General features: G+C 42.4%; 2 protein-coding genes across 2 annotated transcripts in view; both read right to left on the reverse strand.

Annotated features, from left to right (window-relative positions):
- Positions 1–2,415: 2,415 nt before the first annotated feature.
- On the reverse strand, positions 2,416–6,810 carry spag8 (sperm associated antigen 8). Its single transcript, XM_034547273.1, has 6 exons — positions 6,650–6,810; positions 5,873–6,032; positions 5,584–5,629; positions 4,405–4,519; positions 2,916–2,978; positions 2,416–2,523 (listed from the first exon to the last, which is right to left on the reverse strand). Exons 1-6 carry the CDS (start codon positions 6,716–6,718, stop codon positions 2,416–2,418), a joined length of 561 nt encoding a protein of 186 aa, XP_034403164.1. The 5' UTR covers positions 6,719–6,810.
- Positions 6,811–12,812: 6,002 nt separating this feature from the next.
- Positions 12,813–19,765, reverse strand: part of LOC117740420 (atrial natriuretic peptide receptor 2) — a 43,928-nt gene continuing 36,975 nt past the window's right edge. The window contains exons 16-22 of the mRNA XM_034546813.1: positions 19,547–19,693; positions 18,222–18,345; positions 17,109–17,177; positions 16,727–16,901; positions 15,454–15,552; positions 14,472–14,563; positions 12,813–13,367 (exon numbers count right to left, since the gene is read on the reverse strand). Of these exons, the coding sequence (XP_034402704.1) occupies positions 13,305–13,367; positions 14,472–14,563; positions 15,454–15,552; positions 16,727–16,901; positions 17,109–17,177; positions 18,222–18,345; positions 19,547–19,693 (769 nt within the window). The 3' untranslated portion in view covers positions 12,813–13,304. The remainder of the gene's footprint in view (positions 13,368–14,471; positions 14,564–15,453; positions 15,553–16,726; positions 16,902–17,108; positions 17,178–18,221; positions 18,346–19,546; positions 19,694–19,765) is intronic.

Genomic DNA, 19,765 nt, shown 5'->3' on the forward strand with positions numbered 1-19,765 from the left:
GCACAGAGAAAAAAACATAATTACCAATATTACGGATGGGTGCCAAAGTAAAAGCACAAGAGGCCGAAGTCTGAAACATGTAAACGGGTAAAGGCGTGTTTGGGGATCAACGTTTTTTTCAGCAACTAAAACAGTTAAAGTAAATCAACAATGGCTGCAGTTAGAAGACAAAACGGGAATCCTGGCCCCTGGTGCTGATGTGTCACGCTTCGTACACCTCCCCTCCTAATGGCGTGTTTCAACTCAATACAACACCAATTTAGAGGCCATGTGGTTGAGGGTGGAATTGTGGCAGAGAGTGTCACGGATAACGTTTCTGTCCAACATTCTCGATGCCGATCGACTGAATCCTACTTATGACACCTGTTTAAATACAACGCCTATTACTACAATAGCCAAATAATTTCCCTTGCATTCCGGAAAAAAAACGAGACGCAGGGAACGTTTCTCCTGGTTTGCCCTCGGTCGTAAAGGCAGCAGTCGCCCACTGAAGGTGTCTGCGTGCCGCGGCCGGTGCCAAGCTTCGTCAGAAAGAAGGAGAGAGAAAAAAAAGGATTTCTAAAAGCAGAGATGTGCTGACCAGCTGACTGAACGCCAAGCAAAACACGAGGCCTCGGCTCAGGTGTTTGGAGAGCATGTGTAAAAAGACCCAACCGCGTGCCGAGGGAAGACGTACATAACACCAGCACAGCGCCGCTTCTCTTTATTACGATACCGAGCGCAAGCGTAAGTGTTTTTCCAGCTAGGTAAATACAGGACGCAGATCTAGCAGCGGTGAATGTATCAACGGGCACAAATTGAATTATGTTGTTGAAATTCCAACCCGGCGCGTCCAGCCAGCTGGTTCTGAGGTCTGACCGATTGAAATCTCAGTTTTTGCGTTTGCTCACAGACAGGTTAAGGATTTCTGTACCGCAACACGCACAGAGGTCTTCCCTTCACAGGGGCAGGAAGCTCTGGTGGAAACTCACTGCATGTTCTCAAACGAGCAACCAGAGTCGGAAAATCCCTTTGCGACTGTGTATATATATACTTTACTTGAATATTTCCATTTTTTGAGTCTTCATACTTGTTCTCCATCATCTGAGATATGACCTTTGAATAGCAGTATCCCCATTTCTCTCTAAAAGTCTGCTTTAGTAAGAGTAGTGAATATGCTGCATTAAAACCACTCTGACAAGTACAATTTTCCATGTCTAATGAATATGTTGTTTTGGGGTCACACTCTTTGGCGTCAGGTCAAAAAACAAATAACCCTCTAATGTGAACAATGGGCTGAATTAGTGAAGAGAAACACAATACACATACAGTTATTTGATACATCGTTCAAATAAAAACTTCTTTAGTGGAGCTGTGCGCGTTGGATTTTGGCGTGAAGGGTAATCACGACAGCACCGCTGCATGCTCCTGGTTAGTTTCCTTGGATCAGTCAGAAGGGCGTCACACATTCCCCGTGTATGATTTGTGTCGCAAAGATAAGAATGATGGCATACAACAACGCCTCAGACCCACCTTGTCGAGTTTCAGCCATTTGAGGCTCATGTGTATGACGGCAGAGGGTTTCAAGAGTTGTTCTGGGGGTCAGGATGTGACTGCAGGGGAAGATGAAAGTGAAGAGAGGAAAGTGGATCTTAAGGTGTGATGCTACCTCTCAGTGTGATTTGGCCAAAACACTGAGCTTTAAATACAAAAGTGGGCGCTCATGTGAGCCGCGAGACACAGATGCATGGTTTCCAACTGAGAAGAAGAAAGAGATCCAGATCTCGTCAATACATCTGCAGAGATGCTGGTAGTCATGGAGATGGTTACCAACATGTAATCACAAGGTGGTACATAAATAGCAACATCGGTGCTCTGCCTGCTGGAGACCGAGGGAGTGAACGATGTACTCCCAGCATCATGCGAATGGAGGGAGGGAATAATGAACTAAATGTACGGGGAAAATGTGGAAAATCTGAGCCGCATCCAGCTCTCACTCGCATCCGACGACACATGAGACACAATGACAATACTGTGCTGGGGAATGTGGCTCCAAGTTATTCCAAGACGTTTGAGCTTCAGAGATGTTTTACTTGCTCCTTGTGCACTTTTTGCTCTGGAAATAAATATTGAGCTATTTGTGGTCTAGAAATAGAGGGACTTGTGATACAAAATGTGTTGCTACTGCGAGGGGGTGGGAACCTACTTTCTGAATCAGCTTCCAGTATCTCCAGGATCATTAAAGACTAAAAATATTGTTAACCAAGTTGTAACTCTATTTCCTAATCCAAACAAAGACAGTAGCCAGTATTCCCATTTTTAATAGACATCTTCATGTCAATGTGTAGATATTTACAGCTGAAAGGCTGCCATTCCACTTTAATATCAACTGGTATTGAAGTGATGTCTTGCGATGCGATACTCCGACATACTATCTCAGTTATCAGGTGGGAGCTCGATTTCATCCAGCCGCTCGCTGATCGGTGTGCTGAACAGGGCCGACTTCCTGAAAGGAGCCTCCGGGTTCTGCACGCCAGTCACACCCTGGGACACAAAGCAACAAGAACAGTTTTAAAACGTGATCAATCATTTCACCGCACAAGTGTCAAGACTGAGGAATCTGACACAAAATAACAAAGGAGGACACAGAGCGGGAGAGGGGATATTATCAGTCTAAAAGGATCCTCCCCTAAACCCAGGTGGGTGGGTGCAACTCTTCTGACATGATATGGTGCCATAAGTGACTGTATGGTATTTTTTTGAAATACACTAAGCATTAGAGAGAAAATTACTCTGATATAGATCATATATTCATTTTGGCCCATAAATAAATTACTGAAAACAAACACAATATATTGGATATATAATTAATACAACAGCAAACAAACTGCAATATATAACACCCAATGTCCAAAAAGTGGAACGATCTGACACACCTGTATCCGCTGGCAATTGTCACTCCAAAATGTGACGGCCTGGTCAGTTTTATAATCATGAACCTGGATATGAGACAACAAGCTTTAAACAATGAATGTATTATCAACAGTGACTTTGATTAGTTTTTCTACCAACCAGAGACATTTGTTTGTGTGAGACTTTTGGAGTTATCATGATGTGTTAGCTGATCTTAAGAAAATGATGTAGAATCATGCACTGCTGTCAAGGACCATTTTGTTTTGCTGTTCTCTTCCTGGACGTCTCCCACCTTTACAGGCCTCTTTATGTTTGTTTGTGTTCATTTGTTTGCTTCTGTTCCTTTGTTATCAGTTTCCTTTTGTTAATAAAACATGTTGATCACAAAGGATAGGAGGAAGAAATGAGTGGGGAAAAGAACAGAACCTGGAGGAAAATAGCGTTAAAGAATTGTAATTTTTTTTTTTTGTCAAAGGCTGAGCTGTCACACAGAGACACAAACAACAACAACTATAGCTATGTGTGTACAAAATACAGCAGTATCTGCAAATGGAAATGGCTGTTTGGGGCGAATGTAAACAAGCTGCAAAAACACAGCAACTGCCAAATGTATGCAAATACAAGCCGGCAGAAAATCTCTCTGCTTTCAGCCTAAATACACCTTTCCTCTCGTGAACATCAGTGGGTCAGCCAGAAACCTTCGGGTTTAACTCAGGTTCTTTACTATCACATAACTGCTCAGATAAGTTTAGAATATCGTGACACTCGTGGTTTTGGTGTTAATGACTGTGATTGACTTGTACCGAGGGACTCTTATATATGAATGTGTTTATAGCTGCATTATTAAAAAAAAAACAGGAGTTGACTGAGCCAGGTGATAACCAGCTTCAGGTTGTCCAGGGTCACCTGTGGGTTGAGCTTAGTGAAGACTGGAAACTCTAATAAAGCCAGACTAAGTTGAACCTGTTTGGGGATGCAGGCCACCTAAATTAATATTAGTTACACATGTGCTTTTCCAGGGGGGTAAAAATGTCTGCCAATCCGAAAGATCTATGGATAAATCAACTAATCATTTTAGAACTCAAACCCAGTCTGCAACTGGTTTCCCCAGTTATGCTACAAATGAGTCTGGAATCCAGTAGCGACATTACAATATGATTAATGGTGTTTGTCTACAATTATGGCCATTGGCAGAAGAATCAGTCCTAATCAGCTGCTCTCTTTGTTCAATTGGCTTGTAATTTGAAACAGGCACAGCTAGTTATATGCAAAGTAGATGAAAACACATGCTTATAAAAACCAAACAAATAAATCATCCAAATGTCAAACCGGTGCAACATATTGGGGCGTTATTTTAACACCAGACCCGGTACTGATGTTGTGGTTTAGGCACTTATAGCAATTTAAAAAAGCAATTTAAATTGTTTTAGATTCAACAGAGGAGATTTGAGCTCATCACTGTTCGTGGTCTTGCATACACACTTAGTTCAGAGTACAAGTGCAGACACTTACTTGTGTTGTTTCGGGGGTAAAAGGCACAAATCCCTCGACACAGAAATCTTTCTGGGTTGTGGAGCAGAAGTCTGTTTCAGGAATCGGTGGGTTCAGTTCAGCGTGAACCTTCTCTCTGTGAAAACATCTAGATATCAGCCTCAGCAATTGTTGGAAGAAGTACTCAGAAGTAGAAGTTGCAGTAAAAACAAATTCATATGGAGTGACCCAGCAGCGGATTAAAGTTAGAAGAAAGACCGCTTCTCCTGATTCCACCGCCTTTGCCTGAATGCAGCATAAGACACAAGGGAAAAGGAACAAGGAAACAATTCCACATCTTCCACAGAAATGGTAAAAGTGGAAGTTGCCTCGCCCTAAGAGGTGGAAGCAGACCACCAGAAGAGTGAACCAGTCAACCAGTCTGCTCATGCCCACACAGTCCTGAGAAGGGGTCTAATCAGCGTAAACAACTGTGGGGGTGAAACAACCGCATGTTGGGCCCTTAAGAGTGGCGATGTAAGAAACGCATTATCCTTGCACATGTAATTTAATGTCACTTAGTGGATCAACGGTCATCATAAAGATTGGAGGAGAACCTTTTCATCTTGTATCAAAAGAGACCGGTGTGATATGTATAGCAAGCCATGAAGAAAACAAAAGCCGTTTACTCCTTCAAACCTCTTATCTGGACAACTGTTGATTAATGTATTCAAAAGGGCAATCATATTTAGCATAAAAACCGACCAGCCAAGAAAATTGCTCTGAGCTCCCTTGGCGGATGGGCACCCAGTATGAATCAAGCAGTGTTGGTGTGTACTTACGAAGTCCAGGTCATTTAGTGTACTGCTCAAGACTGAGTGATGAGACACTGTCTACTGCTGGACGAAGACACGATGCTTTGTGTTCTTTACGAGCAGTTAACATGTGCGGCGTGTGCATAACCTCATCTGTGGGGATAGACTCTATAAACGGCATTAGGATGACTGGCCTCCATGTAAAATAACATCATAAAATCTGATTTAAAAGGTACTACAGCTGTGATGGAACAGTAAAACAAGCCCAGACGTGTAAATATTACATCACTTTCCAACCGACGGATATGAGGACACGGTCAAGCCGAGTTCTCCGTTTCCCTGTACAACAACCGCTAGCAGCAATAACGCATTGAGCATCAAAAGACTCGTTTCATGTGTGATTTACCTTATCATCTCGGCTATTTGTTTTTCCAAAAGCTCGCCTCTGATGCCTGAACCGTGGGGAGGCATAAGAAGAGATGAACATGCTGAGCAAATAATCGGGTGAAAGATTTATTATACAGTTAAATAAAAACAAAAGGTCAAGGTGTCTGGCTGTAATCTGGAGCTCTATAAAAAACCCTCCGCCTGAAAAGAATGTGTTCTACTCTTCTGCGATACATGTCTCGTCTATACGTGGGTTACACCCTACAGGTAGGTTCCTCCTGTAGATGGTGAAAGACAGAGACACATACCCCGCAGCCTCATCCCTGGACTTTTTGGAGGGACGTAAGTCGCTTTCAGCGTGGTGACACTTTCCATTTTAGACTCCCAGTCCGTCGTGAGAATCCCTCTGTGTCCGTACTTCCGAATTTGTGACCTCGTCTCCAGAGTGTCAAGAGCGGCGACGGCCCTCTGTGTTTAGATGGAGACCAGCGGGTTTGGACAGGAACAAGTGAAAACATGTTAGGATTTAACGTTAGAGCAACGTAATAAATACGACCTTTGTAAAGGACGGTGTTTGCAATCAAAGATACGGTGTCCTGTCCTTTGATTTTGAAAGAATAACATATTATTTGTGTGCCAAACTATTTTTAAATGAGTTGTTTTTGCATTATATAAAGATAACCCTATCTGCAATGGTGACAGGTGACCTGCCACTTTTTTTTAATTTTATTTTTTTACATTTAGCCCGTTTGACAGGTGCTAATTTCACTCCCTGGTAAACACGAAACAAAACGTTGGCTGTGGAGGTCGCTACACCTTTCAAAGAGCCAAACGCAGGTGCAACTAATTAGTTAGCTTATATCTATCATGACTGAGTGCCAACACCAGCACTTTGCTTGGACAAGTCTCCGTGACGTCGTGTGGTCACAGCACACAGCATAACGTCGTGATAGGACTGAACATTAAAACATGTTTTAATAAATGTTAACTTAGAAGTTAAACACAAGCAGTCTGGAGTGACGTTTGGCTGCTAGCCTAGCTAACGGTTGCGATGCTATACTCGGCCGCTCGCGCTCAAAACTCACCTCTTCCGCCCAGTTGCGCAACATACAACTCCCGACTTTACTGTGCGCAGTGTTCGTCTGTTCGGCCATTGGAGCACCGAGATAACTATGACTGTATTATTACTATTTGTTATTATACCTCCAGTCCTCTTGAGTTTAACGCCAAGTGACTGCGTACGCCACTGTTGAGGGAACCGTCGCCATGACAACGGAGCAAACTTCTCCATCAAAAGCTCTCGTCCAATCCGGAACCTCCTCCCTCCCACTCGGTGACTGGGTGGACTCCGTTCCAGCTGAATGAAACGCCCTTCTTTGACAATACTATATCATATTACTATCATATATCTACTATATTATATATAGCTAATACTATATACTTAGAGTATACACACAGAGTATTGTTATCATTCACACTGACCTGAAACCTGAAACCTGAAACCTGACAATCTTATGCTGGTCAACCACGGTGAGCCCTTCAAGGTGAAACTAATTGACTTTGGTTTGGCCATTCCAGCCTCTGATGTAAAGTAAGGAATTATTATGCAACCTTGTGCATACAGAGCTCCAGAGGTGAGCTTGGGCCTCCCCATATGTATGTGAAGCCATCGACATGCGGCTACTGGGATGTACCCTGACATTCTGGGATGTATCCTGACATTCTGGGATGTACCCTGACATTCTTGTATTTTGCCCAGGACATCTTCTCTGGAGAAGCAACATAGAACCCAATGAGAACTGTTTGCCGTCTACTCGGTCAGAGGACCACCTGATGGATGCTGGGATGAGACACCTGGACATTTTTTGCAAAAGAGAACACTACTCTCCCAGTGGAGTTTTGACAATATCGGATATGCTAGTAAAAGTCCTGCTCAACTGCAAAGGATTTGATTGAATATGAAGACACATTGGCGTTTTCAAACCTACTTCAATGAGATTCACGCCTGCAAGCCTGACAACATGATTTTGTCCACCTTGCAGACAACATGGACACAAGCTCTTATGTGCAAGCTGCCTATGAGTTGAAGGTTGTCTCCCCCGTGTATGATTCAGATGATTCAGTTTTGTAATTTTCAAAGGCATTTCAAAGTGCTTTGCTTCTAAAGGTCTGCAGAAGACCAAAGTAACGTTGAACTCATTTGTAACTTTAGTACAGTAGTTAGGCGTAACATGCACCCAAAGCAAGAAAGGGGAAATAATGATGTGGACCAAAGTGTGACCATTAAAAAGAACACATTTGACCAGGTTTTCAGATGCCATAAAAAGCTTTATATTTTGGCAAATATTTGCGATAAGATAAGAAGAATAAGGACAATTTTGCTTCCTTAAAACATGTCACAAAATCTACAAATCTGGCCTTAATGAACAGAAAATTGTGATTATTAATTATTATTGTCATCTCTATTTAACGAGATACAAGTTTGGGGTCATCTGCCTTAGATGTATTCAAACGGCCCAGATTGAGCTTACAAAGATGGTACACGCATGGTATATTTACATGTTAGGCCTTCTTTAAAGTAAACACTTGAACACATAATGGCAACCTACAATTATAAAATGCATCACCATCAGGCGAGGATCCTCAGGTTATGTTTAAATAGTGATCTGCAGCAGCAAATTACTGATTGTTCATTCTACGAACACACAATATCCGTGAGTGTAACGTTGTTAAGTGTCAGAGCTGCTGCTACCAGTCTCTACCTGCAGGAGTTCCTCCTCTTCCTCCTCTCATTCTTCTCTCCTCACACCTTTCCTTCCCCCTTGGTCCCGTCTCTCTCTTCTCACATCTCTCTGTTTCTAGTGTGATGTCTCGAAATTTAGAAATCTTGTCAGAATACATTTTGAGGCCAAATCCCAGAAATATCTTTCCAGATAGGGCATTGATTTTTTTTTGTTTTCTCAAAGTGGTGGGTTTTTGTTTCAGAGTTGTGTCACTGAATGGCATTGAGTGAGTGTTGACACAACAACAGCAATAAAATAAAAAAAGGTGGATACCACATAACTGCATCATCCAGAGGCCAGAGACCTTCGCATGCTCCCATGAACATCGCTACATTTTTGTCTTTATTGGTTTTTTTACGAATGGCACATGTCAGAATATAGTCATCAACATCTGAAAAGGATGACATACTAATGACATAAATGATCCTTGAATTCTATATGCGCCTCTCTCCCCCCTTCTTTTCTATCTTTCTCGACACCATTATCTGTCCAATAAAGACATAAAAATGCAAAAATATACATATGTGCCCACTGAAGTGGTCATTTACATATTAATATCTCCAAGTATAGGCCACGTTTCATAATACATCTTAGTATTTAATAACATAATTAGCTGTTTCCAATGTGAAGCTAACAGGGTTGTTAAAAGAAACAGAGTTAATTTCCAGGTATTTGGGGTTTCTAACATAAGCACAAGCTTTATTGTTCAAAATACTCATTATTTTTCTCATACAAATGCTGACAAAAACTTGCACTAAATAATTATAAGTGCATCTAACGTCCCTATTCGAGTTAGAGTATAGGTGGTGGTACTTTCCATTTATGGAGCTCACTTCCAAATTGAATGGCAGTGGTGGAATGCAACTGTTTACCATAGTACTATACTTAAGTACAGTACACTGGTTGTGTGTACATTGGTGTAATATATACGGTGAATTACCGCCAGCTGTGATTGCCAGAACTTCACCGTAAAAAAATAAAGTGACAACGCATAAGACATTACACTATGTTTTTTTGCAACTTTGAAATTAACATCTGAGAATTGTTTTTGTTTATGGTAAAAAAATCGGATATATCATATAGGTATTTGTACTTTACAGTATTTTCATTTAGTGCAGTTTCTTCTCCTTTCCATTTTGGAAGACGATATTTTACTTTTTCATGAACTTAATTTATTTGATAAGATTAGTTGCTTTGCAGATTCGTAATACAAAAAATAAATCCACGAGTAATAGATGATGTAAGATTGTGGATTAGGATATGCAGTAATATGTAACATTATTAAAGTTAACTCCATTTTTAAAAAAGAGCTGATTGTCTCTTAGATCTGACAACAAACACCACATTTAGAAACAGTCCTATATGTTTTTTTAATACTTAATGCTGGCTCATGTTGTGCAGTGAAGGTTTAATCCAAACACATATCTTGTGTGGTTGATAATAATAATAAAGCTTATTTATACAACACATAGAAACGAGCGGCAATGTGTTTCACACATAAAAAGAACAAAGGATAGAATACAGCGCAGATACACGCACATGCCCACATAAATATTTACAAACCTCGGGTCTGATCACCTGATCAAATGTCTTCACATCCGTCCATTGATGATCCAGTCATCATCACTGTTACAGCCACGGGTCATGGTGGCACCTGGAGGAACATCACCGGTCAAAATCTTTTTTCTTCTTCTTTGTTTAACTTTTATGTTCCTCCATTACAAAAGGCAAAACGCTATTCTAAGTTACAAAGGCCCCGAAAACATGAATTATTAATAAAACATGTTTGAAAAACCCCGTTACATAGTTTCCTAATGACTTAAGCCACTTCCATTTGCTGATGACCGTCTGAGTGCAGCTGAAAGCTATTAAGTGGACCTTGAGTTATTTTGTCAGAAGCGCTGTTCTCAAAGTCAAAAATAGACTTACATGCTCCAAAAAGAAATACTGTTTGGCAAAATTATAACATTTACCGTTTGTATTGCAACATTTTATTTTTATTTCTTGTCCTAAATTTAAAAGTTATGATTCCATCAGTTTTAAGCAATCCATGTTTACAGCATTCAGCTAGTTTAACTTTTAAAATCATAAAAGCCTGATTATAACGCCTAATAACAGCAAATTATAATCTGAAGGGAAATAAAATCCATAATTCTTTGCCAAATCCACATAACTGCATGATAATCTGTCTTCCAATCACCTACAGTGATCAATGTCGGTCCAAAGCGGCACATTTCCAACGAGGAGCCGAAGTGCAGCAGCTCTCGTACCTGAAGGTGAATGTCATTTGGGTGGTAAAGAAAAAGAAAAAAACAAAGTGTAATTATTCGCTCAGTAACCTTGATGAGTCACTCGTTCATTGAGAATCACATTCCATGTATTCATATCGATGCAAACCCTGCTAAATATAACACTCGGTGCTTGTTACCGTGGATATGAGACACCAAACTAAAGTCTGTTGCTGAGAAACAGCAGAGGAGTGTGTTTACTGGACAGCCGAAGGGTCTGGAACAGACTGTCAAACGGTGCTGTCGACCCACAGACTAGAGGTGTCCACCCATTATGTGATACCCATCTGTGATTCTGTTTGCTGTACATACCACAAATAGACAATTATTTGTTTGATCAAAATAACTACACAACACTATACTAACGGGTTTACATCTGAAAATGCCATGTTATGTGTAAAGCTGTAAATGAATATAGACAAAAGGCAGAAATGGTCAAATATCTTTATTAGTTTCTGTTCCTTGCCTTTAATAAGGGCCGACTTCAAATATAGGATATTAATGTAAGAAGTAGTTGACCTGTACCTCTGATAAAGATGTAACAAGCAGAGCAGGCACAAGTGGTTTTAACATCTAAGGACGAGCAGAGGGCGCTGCAGTTGACCGTAAGGCCCGAAGTTTCAGTTTGGCCCCGCCCCCTGGTTTTATCTCCCTAATTACCAGTTGCTAATTAGCACAAAGCACAAATACAGCGGCAAGACAAACTAACGTGATGGTGTACGGGGAGGCACTTTCCCAAAATACTTCTTCGGGAGAAAAAACATCTAACGAGAAAAGTCTTCAGTGTACTTTTCTCCTCTTCTGTCGACGAAGAATTATCCTCCAGTATTCTTAACGGATGCTGAAAGTGCTGACTCCACACGCCATTGTTAGACTAAGTCTTTTATGATGCCTATTCATACATCTTGGTTCGTGACATAAAGCACATGTGACTCTACCAAATGTCATTTTAACATGACATGTCTAAGTTCATATATCGGCACATGGTCTTTCATTGCACATTCATTCTTGAATTCACGAGTTATATTTGTAATAACAACAAAAAAAAACATTCATACCAGTAGAAACAATAAAAGCGTAAAACTGTCCAACATGCTCAAACAAACTGTCCAGTTTTCCAACAGCATTAACCTATTTTAAATCCGCATAGGTTAAAACGTCCAAATCCCTTTTGTAGATGGGACGCCCCTCCAACTGTCTCGGAGACCGTCATGGCCGACCTCAGCGCGGCGGTTGGTTGGCTGACAAGGGTGAGTCACAAGCCTGATTAAGCTCACCCGGACCTTCCATGTGATTACCCCAACATTCAGCTTGCGTCACCTTCTTTTGCTTTTGCAGTCGACACTGATGTGCCGCACACCCCTGTCCTGCTTCCAGTCGCTGGTCTACACGCTCTTTGTTACATTTCCTGAGCCAGTTCGTCAAATCACCCGACAATTTAAGGTTTTAAAAAAGAATTTGACTGATGCACACTTTACTATTTATTTATTTTTCATTTTGCAGTATGCTTGGAGGCTCTGTGTATGTACTTAAAAGTTCTCGGCTGTAAGGAAAGGCAAACAATAACAAGACGACAGCTGTGAGGAGCTCGCGGGTCAGAGCGGTGTTCTGCAGAGACCTTCACTCTGCTCGCCGTGACTCCAACAGGCGAAGTATCACTGTGAGAAAGGGGGTGGTAATTACAGCCGTGGAGGAGGAGGGGAGATGTTCTCCTGCAGAGATGAAAACACACATAGACACCGACGCAGCGCCCATGCCTCAGCATCTAATGAGCGGTGATGTCATTACAGCACAAACGCACAGCTGCCCCACGACACCAACTCGCCTTTCTTCTCCCTTATCTGTGCACAACAGCTTGCACTTAATTAGGCTGCGCATACTTAATGCTCAGCTTCTTCCGTGGCACACTAGTTGCGTTTTAAATCATGGAAATGAAATAATCCTGGCAGCGTTGTGAAAAGGTGAGGCGACAAGGCCTGGATCAGATAAACCCCAGAGTTAATTGCCAGGACGGGCAAGAGTTGATGTTCAACGGGATCTTCAAAAGAACGGACTCATTCGGGCTCTTCTCGTGTTACAGCCTTTTGTCGATGTAAATGTCAATAAGTAACCAGACTCCTCATACCAGGAGCATAAAAATACTACCATAAATGGAAAAAAAGAGTGTTTTACTCATGTTTATTCAACAAAATATCTCACAGTATCTTGGATATACATATATACATATTATCTTGTACTGTGTAACGCGGTTTATGAGCTTATGCAGTGACATCAATTGTAACGCTGTGCCTCCAAACCTCAATGGATGGTACAAGGAAATATTATTACGTCATTGACTCCCAAACACATTATATAGAAATATAGAAAGCACAAAAAATAAGAATGTATCAGTGAAAAGCACTCAGGACACAAAGGTTCTTCATACAAAAGAAACAAAAACAACTTTTACAATATTTTGCCTTTTTTTTCTGTCTTTTTTTTCTTTTTTCTTTTGCAGTTACAAAATACAGGTAATAAATATACCTGGAATTTCCTCTTTTTTGTGTCGTATGGTGTCCTTCTCTTTTCCTCTGCGTGAAAATCCCCAATAAGGACTTATTCTAGAACAAATAAAGAATAAAGCTTCTGCTGGCGTCTCCACTGCTGCTGCCACGTTATCAGCTGGCCTCTCAGATAACATACACATCAGTCTTCTCCCCAAGAAGCCAATACGTTCTCATTTTGCCTTTGCCCTGGAAAAAACACAGAAATCAATAGGTTCATCAATGGGGATGAAGTGGGCGATATCCTGCCCTTCATTTATCTGTGACCCTGATGGTTACTGCAGGTCAGCTTCCACCTCCACCCTCTCCCAACGAGCGAAGCCTTTATGCACGATCAGAGGAGAATTAACCACATCGTCACAGTGCCAAAAGCACATCGCTGCTATCAGATGAAAAAAAATAAACGTTTCGGCAAAAGATCAACATTTTGTTTCAATCTAAAAGTTTCACAGGGTTTTTTGTTTCTTGTGGACCTCAACGAGCTGGCTCTGAGTACATTTGATACAATGCCGTCTGTGAGAACATTGTCTTGTGTGTTATGAAGCATAGTTGTGGCGTTGTTGTTCAAGTAGCCTCATTGTTTACTATATTAGCCCAGCAAATTGCCTCGGCTTGCATCCATGAACTCTTGTGCATTGGGTTTTGAGTCTGCGTAAGACCTCCGCAGCAGACTGGAGCACTAGATGGGAAGGACCCCACCATTGGCCCTGATTTTTAAAGAATAAACGATTCATCTGTTAAATAGACAAATTATCCTCAACTAAGATCCTAAAGTAAGAATACGATACTGAACATAATCAAGTGGCTGCTGCATTCAATTCACGAAGAAGCATAAGATTCTTCAACTCCTTGAACATTGAATGGTATGTTAGTTTCAAACATTATAGTAAGCATTCTTTTCCCAAGTTATTGTGTTGAATATCAAATCTTAAACTACATTTGTTTCATCTGGTTATAATGCAAAAGAAGTAATCTGTCGTGTCACCATCTCAGCCAGAGGTGTGTGTGTGTGTGTGTGTGTGTGTGTGTGTGTGTGTGTGTCAGCGCGGCAGCATGTTGTCCTGGAGACACCTACTGTAGCAGGAACTAGAAGAGGACATTACCGGGTGTTTACATGTCTGTCTGTGGACAGATTTTGTCAATCTTGTTTTTAAAACAATCATTTCGTGAACATTTCTGAAGCAAACTGCACGAGCAACAACACGTCGAATGAGCCGTAAAGTCAGATGTTTTTTTTTTTTTGCAGTTTGAGTTTTTTTGGGATAAAAAAAAAAGTCAAATGTGGCTTCTTACCTTCATTTCTACGTCTCCGCGTAACTGGAGATCAAAGTAGCCGAACTCATCCAGCACTTCTTTGGTGGCCGAGGATAAGTGGATCTTTAAGGCTGGACACACACAAAGAGCACAGCAAAGACTGAGCATGTCCACACTGTAAATGATATACTTAAACGACATTTGCGTCAGCACCACACCGCTCTCGTCCCCGGCCTCAGGACGTGCAGCAGATGAGGGAATGGAGGAGCGAGACGAGCTGCGATATCAGGGATGAAAATCGGCATTGTTTCGTCCAATTAATGCACACAACGCAGAGACGTGAGACGAGAGTCCCGTCTGTGAAGCTCCAGGCTGCCTGGTTTATCGCTGGCTAAGGGCCTCTAGCTGTAAGTGCTATCAATTATTTACCAGTGGAGGGCACGATACAGGAAGCGACCCAGTAGGTAATCAATACTTCTGATGATTCGCTTGCAAACTACCCAACCACCGTTTCATGGCACTAGCTCCTGTCACTGCCAGATAAGAAAATGAATGTCGGTGGAGAAAGTATTAGACTCAGCAACTCGATCCACCACTCATATTCAGCTTTGAAATCATATTCTTATTCAAAATCGTTTCTCAATCACACACACACACACACACACACACACACACACACACACACACTCCAACGTGCTGCTAAAAATACTAGAGCACCACATGTATTAATCTGCAGCTAAAAATAGTCCCAAACAAATGCACTATATTTTGTCCCGTTTGAGATACAAAAATGATGCGTTGTTTATTTTTACATTAAAGGGCGTTAGACCATTTCACCATTAGAGTAATGATGAGATTGCAGAGTCACGGCAATCTCAAAGACAACGAATAAGGTGGAATTTTCTGTGAACATTGGAAAACAACGAGGACATTGTCGCAGGTTCAACCCTGTTCAGGATCAGTGCGGAGGCATCTGATATAGAACAAAAAGGAAAACAGAACAAAAAGAAGTGACGCTCACCCTCTCCGTTGGACTCCATTCGAGATGCTGTGTTGACAGTATCTCCAAACAAACAGTATCTGGGCATTTTCAAACCGACCACGCCGGCACAGACCGGACCTACGAAACACAAGCATCATATAGTCACATTTTACAGCAGGAAAAAAAACAATATGTTGCAATGCTGGGAGCTGCCGTCATTATCACACAACCAACCTCTGCAGCGTGCACGTTGTTTTTGAATATGACGACAGAGGTGTGAGCGAAAGGATATATACGTGTACCAGCCTACCCACGCCGGCCCATTTCTGTTGCATGTCAAGTGTCTGATTAAGAATATGAGCAGCGCCCCGACAGCTGACACAGTGTAAATACTGTAAGTGACATCAGACTAAACGCTGCAGACAGCTCGAGTTAAAACACCCAGAGTGTTTATGTCCAGCCGGCACGTTGGTATCCAGAGGTGGGAAGTTACATTATCGCAACTTGACATACATCAGTTGCCAGTTCAAGAATTATGGTTAGCTAATACAACAGAGCCGCTGTAAATAAACCCTCCATTCATTAAGGTTCGGCTTTTTTAAGAGGAGAGTGAGAAGAAAAAAAAAAAAGACACGGCTGACTAGTTTTATTGGACGGAAAGCTGCTGCAGTCATTCGGTCTACATTTCCACAAGCAATCTATTCATCTAGTTGCAGAGCACATTAGGTGTCACATTGCACGAGTTGTTATGACAGTTTATCTTCGTCAAAAAACCCCTCTTGGACTAACAGGAGGAGCAGAAAAGTTTTGATAGCTGTGCAAACCTTTGATAGCGTGGAAAAGGAGACGGGCCAGTGTGCTTTGGTTCGTCCAAGTTTGTGAAAATATTTGCTCACAACGGAATTTCTTTCGCGGAAGAATCTTTTGTAACCCATTTTAGATCAGCCCAGAACCCTCTGTGAGAAGGGAAAGAGAGCAATTTGTCCAAATACATACTTGGCCAGCTTCCTGATAATGCTACAACTGAATGAGGTCTCCTAATTACAATGTTCAAGTAGCCTGGTTCAGTCTTCTCTATATATCACTGCCCGCATCCTGATTTGTTCAATAATTCACAAAGGTCTGGTGCTGTGCTCATTACAGGCAGAATGGAATAATCACCTCCCCGAGCCAGACAGAAAAATAGCTATACCAACAAGAGAAATAGAAGATGAACGGCGGTGGTCTAGTCAAGGACATAAGGGCATTATGAGAGACCCGTCCAGGTGAGCTCAGCGATGTGCAGCGCTGCAGGTCAGGAGTTCAGACTCACCTGTGTGGATACCTATCCTGAGTCTCAGCTGGTCGTTGGGTCTGTGTCGGATCTTGAACGTTTTGACCTGCTCTAACAACGCCAGCGACATCCCAGCGATCTCTTTGGCATGCAGTTTTCCGTTCCGCACCGGCAGCCCCGACACCACCATGTAGGCGTCGCCGATGGTCTCCACCTGAGAGATGAGTCACAAGGAATGAGAGAGGGGGGAAAAAAAGGGAAAAAAACAGTCATTTGTAGACATTTTCTGTTGTATTCCCATGATTCCTATCGAGGTCCTCAAGGAGTACTCACGATTTAAAATATAATACAAGAGCCAAACATCATATTCTTGCGTTAGAATCCATAGTTGTATCAATTCACACCGATCATCCCGACTCACCTTGTACACATCAAAGTTATCGATGATGGCATCAAAACAGGTGTAGAGGTCATTGAGCAGTGTGACAACCTGGAGAGGCAGAAGAGTGCGACTGGTGAGACTCGATAAAGCAACCGTACGGTTTACAAACCGTAAATCCAACATTTGACGCGGTTCTCTTGGTTAACGGGCTGACAGACTGGGAGGCCAGTGTGTCTGCAAAGCCTCCCAGTCTCCCACTTAATCTCTGCTTGTCTGTCGCTGGACGAGCGCCCGCTGAGGCTCCCTGGCCAACACATGTACAGGGTCATAAATCAAATCCGCAGACGGAATATTACAAAAACACAATGTGCATTTAATTTGACCACGCGGTTAGTAATTTAGTCTTCATCTCTAATTATCTTTTTATTATTATAATCGTGTCTCTGCCGGCTCTCGATCTGGCTAGAGTGAGCCGTGTGAAGTGAATGAGAACATTGAAGATTGAAACTAGGATATGAATTGAGATCGTTTTCATCCAAACTGAACTCTTAAAGGCTCAAACTCAAAACACAGGATTATAATCTGCAGTTCCCTTTCTGCCATAGACACACAGCATGTTCACGCTTGTCTTGTTTTACTTCCACTAACTACCGTACTGGATTCGATGAAACTGTGTGGGATATTTTGTTCCATCGTATGAATGTCTGGCCTGGCCAAGAAGCACACTTGGCTCCTTCTCACGCCTTGAGAAGAGGAAAGAGGTGAAGCTGAGGAGAAGCCGTCAAATTGTCCATCAACACCGAAGAACCCTCTAGCCGGATGCAACATCAGGAGGGTGTTGTTGCTCTATAGAAGCCTCCCTTTGGTTGAGTGGCTCAATGTGACTCAACTCTGCGTCAACACACTGCTCCATCTAACAGCTGTACTATTTCGAGTAGCAGTGGGAACACACACTGTGGGAACTATGAGACGCACCGTAGGTACAGAGACCCGATACCGGTGGTGAGCACATTATATGCATGAGCAGAGGAAGGGAATTCACTGCGACTGTGATCGGCCAAGCTTTCAGACTTCAGTTCGGCGGGTGTGGAGGGGTGAGGTGGGGGGGGGGGGGGGGGGGGGGGGTGGGGGGGGGGGGGTGTTGCTGTGTACCTGTAGCGGTGTGCTCTCCGCAGACATGGAGGTGAAGCCCACGATGTCGCTGAAGTAAATGGTGACGCTGTCGAAGGCTTCGGCCTGAACCGTCTCGCCTCCTTTCAGCTGCTCTGCTACTGAACTAGAGAGAGAGAGAGAGAGAGAGATAGAGAGAGAGAGAGGGAGAGAGGGAGAGAGAGTGAGAGAGAGAGGTCAAAATGTGCAAAGGGCGGACACTGAAAAGAACGGGGCAAACGAGCCACTGCAGGAGGTGATGAGATTATGATGGTTGTTTTGTTCACAACTCTTCCTCGAAGATTCGTCTCCCCCCGCCCCCCCCCACACAAACACACACACACACACACACACACACACACACACACACACACACACACACACACAATCGTAGGATGCCTAGCAACAGGTTCAATATAACTGGACGTCAGTTTATCTTTGCTTATTCGGCTGGCATTTTATTTTACTCTCAATCAAATACACGTCAGACTGATGGCAAAACAAAACTATTGAAATATGTTTAATAACCCCAACACTACCTCACTACACTTATCATGTGCATATTATTACTTAAAACTATATAACTTAAAACTGTCTAATTTAAAACTGTATCCCAAACTGTACATATTAGCACCTTTCTTGTTCTTGTACATAGTGCCACCTTTCTGTGTACACTACCACCTTCTGTATAGTGTTTTCTTTTATATTTTTTCTTTTTCTTTTTCTTTCTTATTACAGTGTTCATTCTGAACTGTTGACTCGGAGAGCCCCTGCACAAGATTTCCAATGCGTCTGGATTTGTTGGTCTAGGCACAAATGGGAAATAAAAGCTTGAAACTTGAAACTTGAAAAATAATACCAAAAGGCAAAAGGTACACAGAAGCAGGCCAGTGCAACACAAAGTGCGGTGAGAAAGGATGTCTGCCCTTTCTCTCAGGCTCCTCTCTGTATATATCTGATAAGAAAAGAAAAAAAGGATAAATGGGTGAGAAAGATGGGATTTGCTCCTGTGGTGTTATCCAAACGCCTACACTCACTATCATGTCTGCTCCGACGTCCGCCTTAATGAGCAGTTGTTTGCCTGTCAGCTCTCTCCGCTCCCTTCCATCTACAGTGGGATCGCACCACGGGGAAGTGGGTATCAAAACTGAGCGTTGGAAGGGATTTAGAGTCTTTAATTAATTCGGGGATTTAACCCAACTGACAGTGTTATTGAACTATGCTGGTAAAAATCACCCAATTTCCTGGTTTCAAGTTAATTGGGAGTTTTGAGCTTCTGGGTGGAAGGACAAAAAGTGCGAATGTGCCATTATGTCATTTGCTCTTACTGTGGTAAAATTTGATAGAGGAGGTTTTCGGCCTTTCTTTTCTCCTCCAGGTATGCCTGTGTTCGCTCCTCCACCAGGTTCTCCAGGTTATTGGCGTACTGCTCCATCCGGGACAGCAGGTTGTTCAGAATACTGGTGCTGCCCTCCCTACGGAAAACACACACAAGGTCAGAATCGGGTGACAGCCACACAAACCCCCGGCCAGTGAGGGGCTATAGG

This window comes from Cyclopterus lumpus, chromosome 12, assembly GCF_009769545.1.
Source record: "Cyclopterus lumpus isolate fCycLum1 chromosome 12, fCycLum1.pri, whole genome shotgun sequence".
NCBI lineage: Eukaryota > Metazoa > Chordata > Actinopteri > Perciformes > Cyclopteridae > Cyclopterus > Cyclopterus lumpus.